At 51.2% G+C, this 12740-nt stretch overlaps 1 protein-coding gene across 6 annotated transcripts in view; it reads left to right on the forward strand.

Moving 5' to 3' along the window:
* SNX19 (sorting nexin 19) overlaps positions 1–12740 on the forward strand; it is a 132654-nt gene that overhangs the window by 9491 nt on the left and 110423 nt on the right. For all 6 annotated transcript variants that reach the window (XR_005107784.1, XR_005107786.1, XR_005107785.1 and 3 more), the window contains exon 9: positions 11756–11940. Coding sequence is in view for 3 of the 6 variants with exons in the window: in XM_037409723.1 (XP_037265620.1) it covers positions 11756–11940 (185 nt within the window). In the remaining 3 variants the exon portion in view is untranslated. The remainder of the gene's footprint in view (positions 1–11755; positions 11941–12740) is intronic.

Genomic DNA, 12740 nt, shown 5'->3' on the forward strand with positions numbered 1-12740 from the left:
ATACACACAGCACATGCCTGGTGCTGGAAGTTGAAGGAGCTTCACAAATTGCGCTAGCAGAGCAGCATGAGGGTAAATGTGTTTGTAGCTGCTCCGCTTCAACAGGTCTGAGTGAACCCACGTGTGCTGCAGGCAAACCTTTGGCTGGGGGGGTGTTGGGAAGTCCCGTGACTCCTTGGTGTGGTGATCAGGACAGGGTGCAAATACAACCTTTTGAACTAACCCTGTGTCCCTGGCACTGTCCACGTGTTTCTGCTGGCTCTGCAGGTCTGGTGTGAATGGGACAAGGGAAGGAGTTGCATGGTGTGAACTGACCTGTTGCTAGGAGGATGGTGTGGCTGGCGGATTGCTGCAGGGAACATTTTCCTCCCTTGTTTCTGCTGTTGTAGTCACCACCCCAACCCAGAAAGCTGTGCTTGGGACAGCACTTTGGTTTCCTGAAAGGGAAAAGGGTTAGGGTGGAGGTTCTCCTTTCTGCAAGCCAGGGTGGCAGGTTTGTAGTGATTGTGGAAGCCCATGTCAAGGGCTGGGGCTCAGCAGGATGAGCGTAGGAGCTGCCCTGGCAGCAGTCAGTGTCTGCCTGTCGTGAAAGCTGTGATCTGATATGAGAGCAGAGTGGAAACAATGCCTGCGACAAAGACTCAAGATGAGGCGTGTGGTTACCTCAACAGTGCAGGAGAAGTGGGAATGGGGTGCCTCTGTGCTGGCTTGCCATTGCACCCTGCCCCTGAGCCACACGGAAGAGTAGCTGAGACTTGTCATGCCTGGCCCAGGTGACCGCTGCTGTCCTGAGCAGATCAGGAAATCTGTAGCTCAGACCTGCTGCCAGCTGCCTGTCCAGGGACAGCGTGGATTTGGTGGCATTTCTTTTCCATTTAAGTATTTGCAACTTGATCGCTGCTCAGCCAGACCTGGCACAGCTCTGGCACTGGCATTCTGACTGGCACTGCGTCTGGGCACCCTTTACAGGTGGAGAAAATGCCAGAAGCTGTTCTGGGAGTGTGTGCTATTCAAGGCATCGTTGTTCCTGCCCCAGAGAACAGGCAGACAAACATGGGGCAGCAGATGGGTGCGCATCCTGTCTCTTTAGCAGTTGCTGGTCACAAAGTAGGAGTAGGCATCATCCCTCCAAGAGATGAGGTCCTTCTCTGTTCCTATCAGTGGCTGGCTTAGGTGGTGAGTGGTGGAAAGGAGATGTCCTAGCTGTGTTTTGGGTGTTAGGAGAGGAATTGCTGCTGGATATTCCTCTGCCAGCTTGTATTTGGTGAGTAGCATACTGCTCCTGCAGCCTTCTCGCAGCTGCCTTCATGGGCATAGCTACTGCCCTGCACTGAGTGCACCTTTTGCCAGAGCAGAATTCAACAGAAATACACCAAGAACAAGATTCAGCATCTCCAGAGAGCCAAACCCTCTCCTTTGGAGACTTTTCTCCCTTGGGCTTGTGATGGCCATGACATCCCCTGCAGTAACATCAAGTGATTGCTGTGACCACGCTGTTGCTGATTACGGGACCTCCCTACCCTGCTCCATTCGCCGCTCTCTGCATAGAGCATCCCACCGCACTCTTTCCCCTCTTCTCCATAGCTGAAATAGCTGGAGCCAGGGGCTATCCATCTCCCCTGACTGTCAGTTTAATGGCAGCCGGGGAGAGGAAGGCTGTATGACCGAAAAAGGTATTGTTAAGTAAAAGGGAGGCCGAGTGTGCAAGCCCGCATCCGTGCAGTGCTCATCCCGTTGTGTAACAGGGAGCGATCCTTTTTCGGAGCCGAAAGGAGAGGCGGCTGGAGGGGAGGTGGAGGGGCCGGGAGGTTCGCTGGGAGTGGGAATGACCCCAGGGCTGAGGATTGCTTCCAGCAGCCTCTCCACACGCTGGGTCCGTGCCTGTAAACAAACCCGCTGCCCTGCTCTGGCTCTGCACCCCTCCTCTGTCCACTTCCCTCCCACGGGCTGCAAATGTAGATCTCTCGTTCGTGGGGAGGCTGCAACAGGGACCTGTTTGCAAAGGGGAGTAGATGGGGCTATTCTGAGCTCTGGGGGTGTTTGGTGGAAGAGCCATTTGGAGAATCTGTGTGCTTTTTAGAGCCTTGTGAGTCAAAGTGGTGTTAAAAATACACATCAAGCATGTGTGTCGCACCATGGCTGTGACCCTGTGCCCTGCCCTCAGTCTGTCCCCAACAGCACAATGGTCACTAGGTCAGGGGTCTGCCAGTGCCAGGACAACCTGGAGGCAGCTGGGGTGACAGCTCACACGTACCTTCAGCTGCTGCTGGGGTTCTCCCAGGCCCACGTCTGCTTCCCCTTCTGGAGGGGAGCCCCAGCAGAGTGCCAGGATCCCGGGGATGGACCTGGGAGAATTTCAGGTGCAGATCCAGGTCTGTGTGCTTTTCCAAGCTCTTTCCTACGCATCACCACAGGCAGCCGTGGCAGCGCAAAGCACCGAGCAGAGGGAAGGTGTCTGGGCACACCCCGACTGTCTGCACCCTGTAACCTGAGTGGGGCTGGGGCGCAGAGTCCCAGCCAGGGCTCGGAAGCCCCTGCGTGTGTATATAAGGGAGCGTGTGGAACTACGCAGCAGCTTTGACGGTGTCATGTTCCACTGAGCATGAGTTAAAATAAATGCAAATTATCCCTGCCTTAACCCAGGAGCTCAGCACCGCTTGCCTTACTGTTCCCTTTGGGTCACTCCGGTGCTCCTCCAGGCTTTGCACCCTGTCCCGTCATTGCTCGGCAAAGCAGGTGGATTTGGGGAGGTGATGTTCCACTCTGTGTGAGATGTAGATGGAGAGCCAGGGATGCTGCGAGACTGCTTACAGATGACTATCAGGCTTTTACGAGAGTGGTTTCTTGCAAGTTCTTCTAGCTCTGGTTCCCTTTGCGAGTCTGGCTAGCTTTGGCTTGTTTTCCTTGTAGGGTTTCCTCTCTTGAGCTGGCTCTCCCGAGGTTTCAGCCACTGCTGAACTAGCAGGGGAAAGGAAGGTCCGTCTGAGCTCAGGTCTACCCCTGAGCTGAGTCTTGGACCATGGTCTTGTGGGGAGCCTGACTCTGGGGTGCTGCAGTGAGGGACACTGGGCCCTGGCATGGGAACAGAGGAGAGAAGGGGCACTTGGCCAGTGCACAGGGTAAGTTTTGAGTATGTACACTGAAATGGGGCTGAGTAGTCCTAGGAAGGCTGTAGTAGCAAGGGGTTGTCTCTGATTTGAGGTGCTAGATCTTACCCAGCGTTGCTGGGGGTCAAGAGCTGGGCAAGGCCACAGAGTCTTGGTAGTCTTCATCCTATCAGCAGTAGGTCTGGAGCATCTGAATTCTTGTTGCAGCCTAGATTTTGGCAGGGGCTTCAGTCTCTTAGGGTTTGGATAAACAGTTTGGCTAGGTCCTGGTCTAAAGAGCAAACACCTCGACACAGGCAACCTGCTTGCCTATGGAAACCATCTGGGCAAGGTATGGCTACGGCGTGTGGAGGAAGCCGATGCCACACGCTGGGGCAGGTACAGGGAGGATGTGGTTGACATGAATGGTGCTGCAGCCTGTAGGGCTGTGGGTTATTCCAGGTTTTGTCCTTTCCAATGCTGTCCTGCACATTCAGTGCACTTTTGACAGGAGATGCAAGGCTGGGGGGAGCAGGATGTGTCTCCATGGCCCTTGAAGTGGTCTCAGAGCTGGCTGCTATGGAGGTCACTCCCTGCAGAGGTAAAAACCACTATCAGCAGTGGGGCCTCCCGTCTCCAGGGTGACTGTTGCATTGCCATGGCCTTCCCTCTGTCTTTTCCCATCTCTCCATGCTGTCAGGTTTTGTGTCCCCCCCATCCCTGCTTTATTGTGTGTGTTGAGGGGTAACGGTTCAGCAGTGTGGCTGCTTTCATTAGCCCTCACACCGGGGGCTTGCTCGGCTTTCAGCTCCACCAAGTGAGAACCCCTTGGACTGATATCCACGGCCTGTGATTGACAAAGGTCCTGGATTGTTGATTAAACAGGGTGGCAAAGGGCCCTTGCAGCTGAGCCCGATGTCTCTTTGGCACTCCAGACACCTGCACTGGTCCAAAGGGTGCTGCAGCTTGGTCTCATGGCGCATCTCCCGTCCCTCCTTCGGCAGAGATGCGGCACGGTGCCCAACCGTTGCACAAGATGGGTTCAGGTGGGCTGTTGCTGGAGGTTTCCCCCATGTGCAACCCCAGGCTGCCCTTGCCTTCTTGCTGTCCTCTTGGCTTTGAGGCTCTGCGCCAGAGCCTGCCTGTGTCTCGCCAGGTGTTGCAAGCACTTGTGCAACTGCTGGTGTGAGTCAAGGAGCTCAAAGCTTCAGGGAGTTGCTTGCTGGGTGGTTTTTCTCTTCTTTCTTCCTTGATCTCTGTGCCAACAGAACTGCCAAAACCAAAGACCCTTGGCAGCCTCCTTGACCCTCTTGACTTGAAAGTGCCACCAGCATGTAGTGTTGCTTGACCCTCTTAAGTGTCCCTGAGTAAACCTGCCTGCTTGGGCAGCCAAGCACCTGCAGCTGTGGGCGTGCTGGGAACGTGCTGCTCATGGGCAAGCATTTCTGCCCAGCCCTGGCCATCTGGAGCCCTGCAGGAGCCATGTCCAACAGCAGAAACGGTGAGCCAGACCTCATCTCGGTGCTTGGTCGCACTGGGGGTCAGCACGACGCTGGGCTGTCCATGTGTCACCCAGTGTAGGGGGTATCCTGGGGGGGGACGTGGCTGTGCCGTGGGCAGGCGTTCACTGCGGAGGCTCCCCGTTCCCTCCCTGTGTTGTCTCTGAAAAAGACATTAAAGCTGAGGGTTGACTCCTGCTCTTCACGTGCCAGGAGAAACCAGGAAGGTTTATGCTAAAGCTGTTCCCAGCATGGCTGCTCCCACTTTCTTTTGGTTTTGTAGCTGGCAGGGAGCTTTCCACTCTGGGCTCGGGCAGCACCTCGGGAGTCTTGCTGGCAGAAACAAGCTGCCAAACGTGCAATGTCGGTGTGGCTGGAGCAACTAAATCCATTTGCTTTTCTGGCTTGTCACCTGGGGGTGATGATTTGGGCACATTTAATAAGGACCTTTGCCACCACACGTCGGTGGGCTGTGCTGGCAGGCCCAGGTACGTGGCAGCGAAGGCTCTGACCTGCAGGTGTGCACCCCAGCCAAAAAGCCAGCATCGGAGTTTGTATGTAGAGGAACCAACCTCACGGCATCTTCCTCCTCAGCTCTGTCTTTGGCTGTTTGTATCGTAGCTGCAAGGAGCAGTAGAAATCGCAGGCCTGTGGTATGTCAGCAAAAGCGATCTTCGGGGCTCTGTGTGTCTTCGTGTGTGTATGTAAATAAAAACCAGCTTGGAAACGGGCCTCAATTCAGTTGTCTCCAAGCACCTGGAAATTTTGGATCCAGCTTTGAATCTCTGTCCCAAACAGAATTATTTTTTTTTCCTCTTCTAGAAGCAGCATTCTTCCAAAACCAGCCACTAGAATGAAGCAAGCACTCTGTGCTTTTGATAACAATTGCAACATTATTTTAACTGCATCTGTCTTTTCTTTTCTTTTGATTCTGTTTCAGCAATTAGATACGTGCCAACTTTTATCCCATATTGAAAAAAAAAACAAAAAACAAACCCACAACAACTTCCTATTTCAAATAGACAAAGAAGAAAAGGATTGAGAGGAAGTAACGTCTCCCTGTTAGTTTTAGTTTTCCCTGGCTTGTGAAGGGTTAATGGTGTTTTTATGTATTTTGATTCTGAAGTGGGCTAATGAAGCAATCTGCTCTGAGCAGGACCTGGCTGAGACAGCCTGGCCTCTCCCTGGGGCACCGCTGAGAGCTTAATTGGCTCAATAAATACTTGATGAAGATGTTACCGAAAGCTGGGATGCTTTGTTAAAAATCAAGGGGGTTTTTGGACGATTTTTTTTTTAATCACATAGCTTTCTCCCCCTTTCCTGAGCCCCACGGCGGCGCGGGGAGATCTGACTTGAGAAAAGCAAAAAACAGAGCAGCTCGGTTAACTCACTAGGGGAAGAAGAGGTTGGATTTGGAGCCCTGTGTGTTTAGACAATTTTTTTGCAGCAGGTGTGTTCTGGAGGGAGCAGCACAGAGTGGTGCCCCAAGTCCCCACACTGAAGTGTGGTTTCATGCCTACAGGCAGTAGGAGATGATCTGGTTTCACTCCTCTCTGCCCCACAGTAACATGTCCTGCGTACCCACTTCTCCCAGGGCTTCCTCCAGCTCCGCCTCTCGCTGCCTGGGTTGAGGACGTAGAAAAATCCTGCTGCCCTACGCTGGCAAGGTGCCAGCACGGGCAAATCTGATGAAGGTACGTTGGATGCAAATGCTACTGGTGTCAACTGCTTGCAGTTTGATTTGTTTCTTGCTTCCTTCGGTGCAGCTGCCCTCCGTGGAGCTTATGCTTGGGAGATGCGAGGCTGGCAAGACACTCTGTTCAAGGGGGAGGCACTCAGCCATGGGAATGCTGCCTCACTGGTCAAACACTTCATTACCGTGTGCTTAGGCAGGCGTACAGGACGTATTGTTCATAGCGTATACAATTGTAAACTTTTTATAGGGCAGCAGGAGAGGAACATTTCCAGTAAGGCGAGAAGAATAGTTTACTTTTTGCGTGTGTGTCTTTGGCCAGAAGTTTAAAAGGGCTTGGGATGCTTTGTACTCTTTGATTTATGGAGGGCTTTTTTTCTTTTCTGTTTCCTTCCTCTGCAAAGGGTTTACTGATGGCCTGGACAAGCGTGGGTTTGCTTTTGAAGGTGTTTGAGCTGAGTGTGCCAGCAGCGGGCTGCACGTGTTTCTGCTGGCGGCTGCGTGGAGAAGGTGGATGTGGGCTGAAGTAGCAGGTGCTAAAAGCCGAGCCTGGGGGCGAAAGCTCTCCGTTGGTGTTTTTCCATTCTTCTGACTGTGCCCGCTGCAGCTGCTTCTTCAGTTTTACAAGCTTTGCTCAGAAATGTTTTACAGTCAGAGCACTGAAATGTTGCTCTTTCTGAGCTCTTGAGTTGAAGATATTCTTGTGGTTTGAGGCACAATTTGGGGAGGAATTTGGGTGACAAGTACTGTGAAGGGAGGGATGGTCTAGTGATTTAAGTACCAGCCTCTCTCTATTTCATAAGAGTCAGATGCTTGAATGCCTTGTGCATTTCCAGATGTTGCTTTTTTCTTAAATCCTTTTCGCTACCTTGGTCTCACGGGTCTTTTTTGAGCTTCTGGTTAGCCATGCCGTGTTAACTGACCTCAGGGAAATGGAGGCCGCCTTCTGGGGTGGAAAGTAGTAGATGTTGAGCTGGGCTTGCTACTGTTATGCACAGCTCACGTATATTTATAGAGCTATTTGTATTTATACAGCTAATGCAGACTAGTAGAGGCGTTCTTGTCTTCTTCCTAGCGTGGCCTCCAATTTGTGTTTCCCTAAAGCCTTAAAATGCCCAGTTTGAGGGGGGGGGGGGGGGGAAGTCACTGTTGCTTCCGATTTTTATTACAATCGGCATATTTAACTCAACCATTACTCGGCTCAAGTGGACTTAGCAGTTCCTATCCTAACTTTGATGGATGAGAAAAACAGAGTTTTACTACCTTCTGGCAGCTGTTTGTAAATCTGAGGAGTACCATCTCTTTTTGTCCATTCCTGGTCCATCTCTATTTTCCAGACTAAGCAAATCCAACCTGTCGAACCTTTACTTGCGGAGTTGAGCTCTCTCTGCCTGTGGGCGAAGTCCCTGGGTAGCCCACTTAAGTGGGCGCGTCTGGCTCACAGGAGGCAGGTAAAACCGAGTCTATACACTGTGTTTTGCCTGTTCCTGACTCTTAGTCTGCCTTTACCATAAGGCTGTTCTGTCTTAGCAGCGCTTGTTGCTTCTAGGTGCTGGAGGAGGGCCAAGGTATGTACCCCCCCAGGCCTTGTTTCTCATTCCCAGGGCATTTCTGCCGTTCCTGTCTTAATGGGCCCCTTCAGCTGACCTTGAAGTTCCAGCTTAAGCCATGGCATTAAATCAGCTCTTTTTTAGCAGCCATTTCATTCCTCCATCAGCAGCTGTTTCAAACAGAGGACCCTTACAGCATGGGCAAGCTATGCACCTCCAGACTAGTGTCCAGGAGTTCACAGCCTTTGCAGTCTGTCTCTTTGCATTGGGCCCTAGCAAAGCATTTGAACATCTGAGCCCAGGAGGTCACTTTCTATCTATTTCTGGTCTCAACCAAAGTGTAAGGAGATGGTTCGGTGATGGGTTTGTTTTTCTTTCTTTCTTATTAAGGTTATTTCTTCATGAAATAGCGGAATGGGAATAGTAAGTCATCAGACATTAAAAAAAAAAAAAAAACCACATCTATTTCTTGCTGGATTTATTTCTACCTGGGAGCAGGCGTGTGTGTACATTCAATGTGGCACATGAATCTCAGATGCTTAGTCCTTTAATAGTACAAAAAAATCATCTGTGATCTGCTGGTGAAGGTGAGCTTTGGACCCGCACGTATTTGGAGATCCTTTGTGAGAAGCCTGAGCTCTTAATCCTGATCGCGGTACAGCGAGTCTGCCTGATGGAAAGGTCAATTTGCCATAGAAATCGGGGTTTTATTGAAAAAAAATATTTTTTCAATAAAGCTTGGTGTGACCCTGGGTTGCAACTACAGTTGTGAGAGCTGAGGAGTTACTTTGCTCCTCACCATTGAATGAACGTTGCTGGTGCCTGCCCCTGTGCGTGTTGTGCAAATGTAGTGTGCGTTCCCCAGAGTGGGTGCTGGCGATGACTTTAACAGGTGCACGTTGAGAGTAGGAAGGAAAACTCTTCGTGGCAGGTTACTCTGTTTTGATAATTTCTTTCAAAGTGTCTGAGAGCATTAGCTGCTCTCCCAGGGAAGATGCTGAGCCAGATGGACCAGTCTTGACAGTTCTTCTCTTTCCAGTGCTTTTGGAATGGGTCCACACACCGATAGAATGGCAAAAGGGAACCCAGAGCACAGTTAGTCTTCCTTCCATTTGCCCCCAGCTTGGGTTTCTCCTTCTTTCTTGTCCCCTTTCCTGTCTAGTTTCCGCTTTTTTGCACGTGATTGTACTTTGTGGGTTTGGATACCTCTTCCCCCTTTCCTAGCAGTGAGTATCCTGCTGCCTGAGCACTGTGTGATGGGGCCAGTTGGCCTCTTCTCAGGATCTCACATGCTCGGAGCTGTGGCACGCGTCGGCGCAGGTGGGACAAAACCGATGGAGCTGTCCTCAGATGCTGCCCTTTAGGCAGTGAGCTGTCAGACCAAGCAAAAAAAAAAAAAAAAAAATCCATCAATGGTGTTTTGCAACTGTGGGAACTAAGACCTGTAAGCACTTAAGTAATCGCAATGCATGCACACGTGATCAGATTTATAGATGTTACTTCTAGGCCTTGTTGCCTAGTTCTGGTGACTTTATGGAAATAAATGAGCTAGAAATGGTAAGTTGTTTGTACGAGGCCTTCCAGCATTTGTCAGTCCTCAGTCTGCTCCTGAGCTGTCTGGAAATGCATGCTGTCTTCTCTAAGTTTCACTTTGCTCAGTATTTGCTTGATTTTTTTTTAGCTATTTTAGGAACATTCCTAAGAAAAAGAAAGCTTGTTCTTTGCTTTCTACGGCCTTTTAAAGGATGGTAAGTGACTATGGCTGAGATGAATTTCAAGTCAGCGTTCCATCTGATCTCCCTAGATGCAGGGTTGTACTGTTTACAGCTCTGTCCCCAAGTCTCTGAACTTCTGTTGCTTGTCAAATGTTTTCTCAATTAGTAAAGCAGGTTGTATAAGAAAACATGTTAATGAAAAACCTTGTTAATAAAAGCTCTTGCCTCTAGAGGAGCTGCAGTTTAACACTTTAATTTAGTTGGGGATGGCTGGAGGCTTTAACGTGATCCAAGGTGCTAAACTCTACTGATGGCTGGAGATAAAAACCCTTTCAAGCAATTGTATTTCAAACGCAGCCTTTTCCCAGGCAAGTCTGTGCTGTGACATTTTGTACTTTAAGACAGGTAGAAGCTATGCTTTGGATCTCTGGCACTCCTGTAGCAGCTTCAGTACTCGGGATCCCTGGTGAGGCTAAGCGTAGAGGCTGTGTCTCCCCATTTCCAGTGCCGTTACTGGGATCACCAGGAGCATTGCCCATGCTCCTGTAATGCCTTGCTCAGAGGCGTAACAGGCCTTGCTGCTGTGCCAGGGCTTGTTTTCAGTCTTTTTAATGGTCTTTGCCTTTGCAGCTGGCACTTCCTAGGTGTGCACCATTCAAGACCTGCAGCTAAGCACCTTGTTTCATGCTGAAGAAGGGAGCATCGTGTTGCAGCTCTGGCCCCGGTGATGGCTACCTGCTGTTCCTTTGCCCCTGGTTACCTTTAGGTGTTGCTATTCCCGACTCTCTGCTCACATTGTCCCACTTAGATGGGGAAAGACGCCCTTGGCCTGAATGCCTCGCCTGAGAAGAATGCAGACAGTCTGGCAGAGCGCAGGTTAAATAAAGTTTGCCTTGGCAGGACCCATGCTCTTGGATGTACTATGAGCTGCCGGGGCGTAGTGGTGACGGAATTGCAAGCACGAACGCCAGCTGCCAAGAGGAACGGGTCTCCTGGCCCTGCTTGCGGACTCTTCTCCTCTGGGACTCTTGAAGTACTGGCGAAATCGCAAGCCTTTTCCCTACCCCAGCCCCATGCCGACGCTCCTCTCTTTGCTCCGGAGCCTCCCACTGATGAGGGTGGCAGCAACAGGCTGTCACTGTTGGTGCTGCACCACCAAATCCCAGTCTTGCTGAATCGATGGGGACTCTCCTGTTGGCCTCTGTGGCACCAGGGAATCGTCCGCTGGCCTCTCCTTATTCTGGGGGGAAAGATTTTAGGCTGTGGCGAGTTTTGACTGATGGCTGCGGGGTTTGCTATTACATAGGGAAGTGATTTCACATCTGGGAAAGAGGGTCCGCATGAGTGATTTAGAAACTTGCCCTGGCCAGCGCTTGGGTGGTGTGGACACATCTCCCCCATGCAGGCTGCAAACGCCTCTGAGCCCTTACGTGGAGCAGCGGCATTCCTGCGGCCTCGGGATTTGCAGGTTGTTACCGTATAAAGGGCACAGTCCTGACCCAGCAGGAGGGCCGACCAGCGGTTGTGTTGGCAGGTACCTAACTTTCCTTTTAATAGATGTGCAGCATGAGGTTTTGGGTGGGAGTGGCGATGACTTCATTGCCTGCCACCTGTGATGGAACAGGGCTGGACAGCAGGGAAGCAGGGGGATGAGGGGAGCATGAAACAGGAGGATATTTGCGCCTTGCCATCCTTGGAGCACGTGCTTTGGTCTCCAGTCAAGGTACCCTTGACTCTCTTGGTAGCAGAGGGACTGATGAGAGGAGCTGAGGTTGCCAGAACATGCTTATGTCCTCCCAGTCAGTCATGGTTTAGGGTTAAAACACCAGGCCTTCCAGCTCTGTCTCGGCTTGTGCATGGATGTGACTCAGAGGTTAAGGCCAGTCATGTCCCATACCCGTGCACCAGTTACTCCCTGGTTTCCTGGGGGCAGCAGGGCGATGGAACTTTTCATGGCCTTTGCTTTTTCTCTGTGACTTTACATGTGTGTTTCTGTCTATGAGCTAGGGAATATATACCTACTTCTGGTGCATGGGGAAATTCAGCTAATTAATACTTGTGAAAATATTTGGCATATAGACTTGAAAACTGCGTGTTAACTTACCCAGCAAGCTGGTTTACCCCTCCAGGGCCTCTGATCGGCAGAAAGCCTCCGAGTTGGTACCAAGCCTGATTTTTCTGGACGTTTCTGTCTCTTTGCTTGTGCTCACAGGTGGCTGGAAGTCCAGGTGGTTAACCTGACTTGCACCCAGCGTTGGGTCCAGTACCTCCAGTTGCTACAAGAATCCATCTGGCCTGGAGGAGTTTTACCAGCAGTGCCTAAACCAGCCAGGACAGAGGAGCAGAAGAAAGCAGCAGCAGAGCAGGCCCTGCAGAGCCTGATGGGGATCTTGCCTAGTAAGTGTGCCCCAGAGACGTGTCAGCCGCCCTTGAGAAAGGAGCGGTGGGGGAGGCTGGGGAACCCTCCAGTGCGTTGGCATCTCTGGAAATGTGGTTAAACATAGAGATGGAGTCTGCTGGTGCCAAGATGCTGGGAAACGTTCGTGACCTTTGAGGTTTGAATGGTTTCCTGCAAGTGAAAACCGCAGTTTCCCAGTTCTAGATAGTTTGCATAAGCCTTCGGGGAGCGGCCCGGCTCACAGAGAAAAGGACACGTGTCCTGGTGGTTCCCGGATGCAGACTGGCCACATACTCTGTGCTTAGTGCTGGTGGTCCTGTTCCCACTGAGCCACCTCAAACGAGGCAGGGCTCAGGAAAGCCAGCGCCACGCTGTGCTCCCACCTGCTGCCAGAGGGTACCATTGCTGAGAAGAGTCAAAAGGCAAAGCCTTTTTGGCTTCTCGTGCTAAAGAGTGGCTTTTCCACCAGACTGAAATCATGAGCCCAGCTGCACTGGATTTCCCTCTCTTAAAGTTTGACACGGGGACCTTTGGCATTACAGCAGCTGCTGCCTAATCCATGTGAGTGCAGTCTGAACTGTTAACTCTTTACATGAATGGGATGAAGAGGCCCTACCAGTATACGCCTTTCCAGCCTGGAATGTTTTTCTGACATTCAGTCCTGTCCCTGACTGTTTTTTGTCAGGGTAACGTTGGGCATGAGGTGCCTCAGGTTTGGAGCACTGTCACAAACTTTTAGTACCCATCAGCAGAAGATTGACCCTGGTTTACTACCATGGAAATGTGCCGTTCCTAAAGC

The sequence above is a fragment of the Falco rusticolus genome, chromosome 16 (genome assembly GCF_015220075.1).
Source record: "Falco rusticolus isolate bFalRus1 chromosome 16, bFalRus1.pri, whole genome shotgun sequence".
Classification (NCBI taxonomy): Eukaryota; Metazoa; Chordata; class Aves; order Falconiformes; family Falconidae; genus Falco; species Falco rusticolus.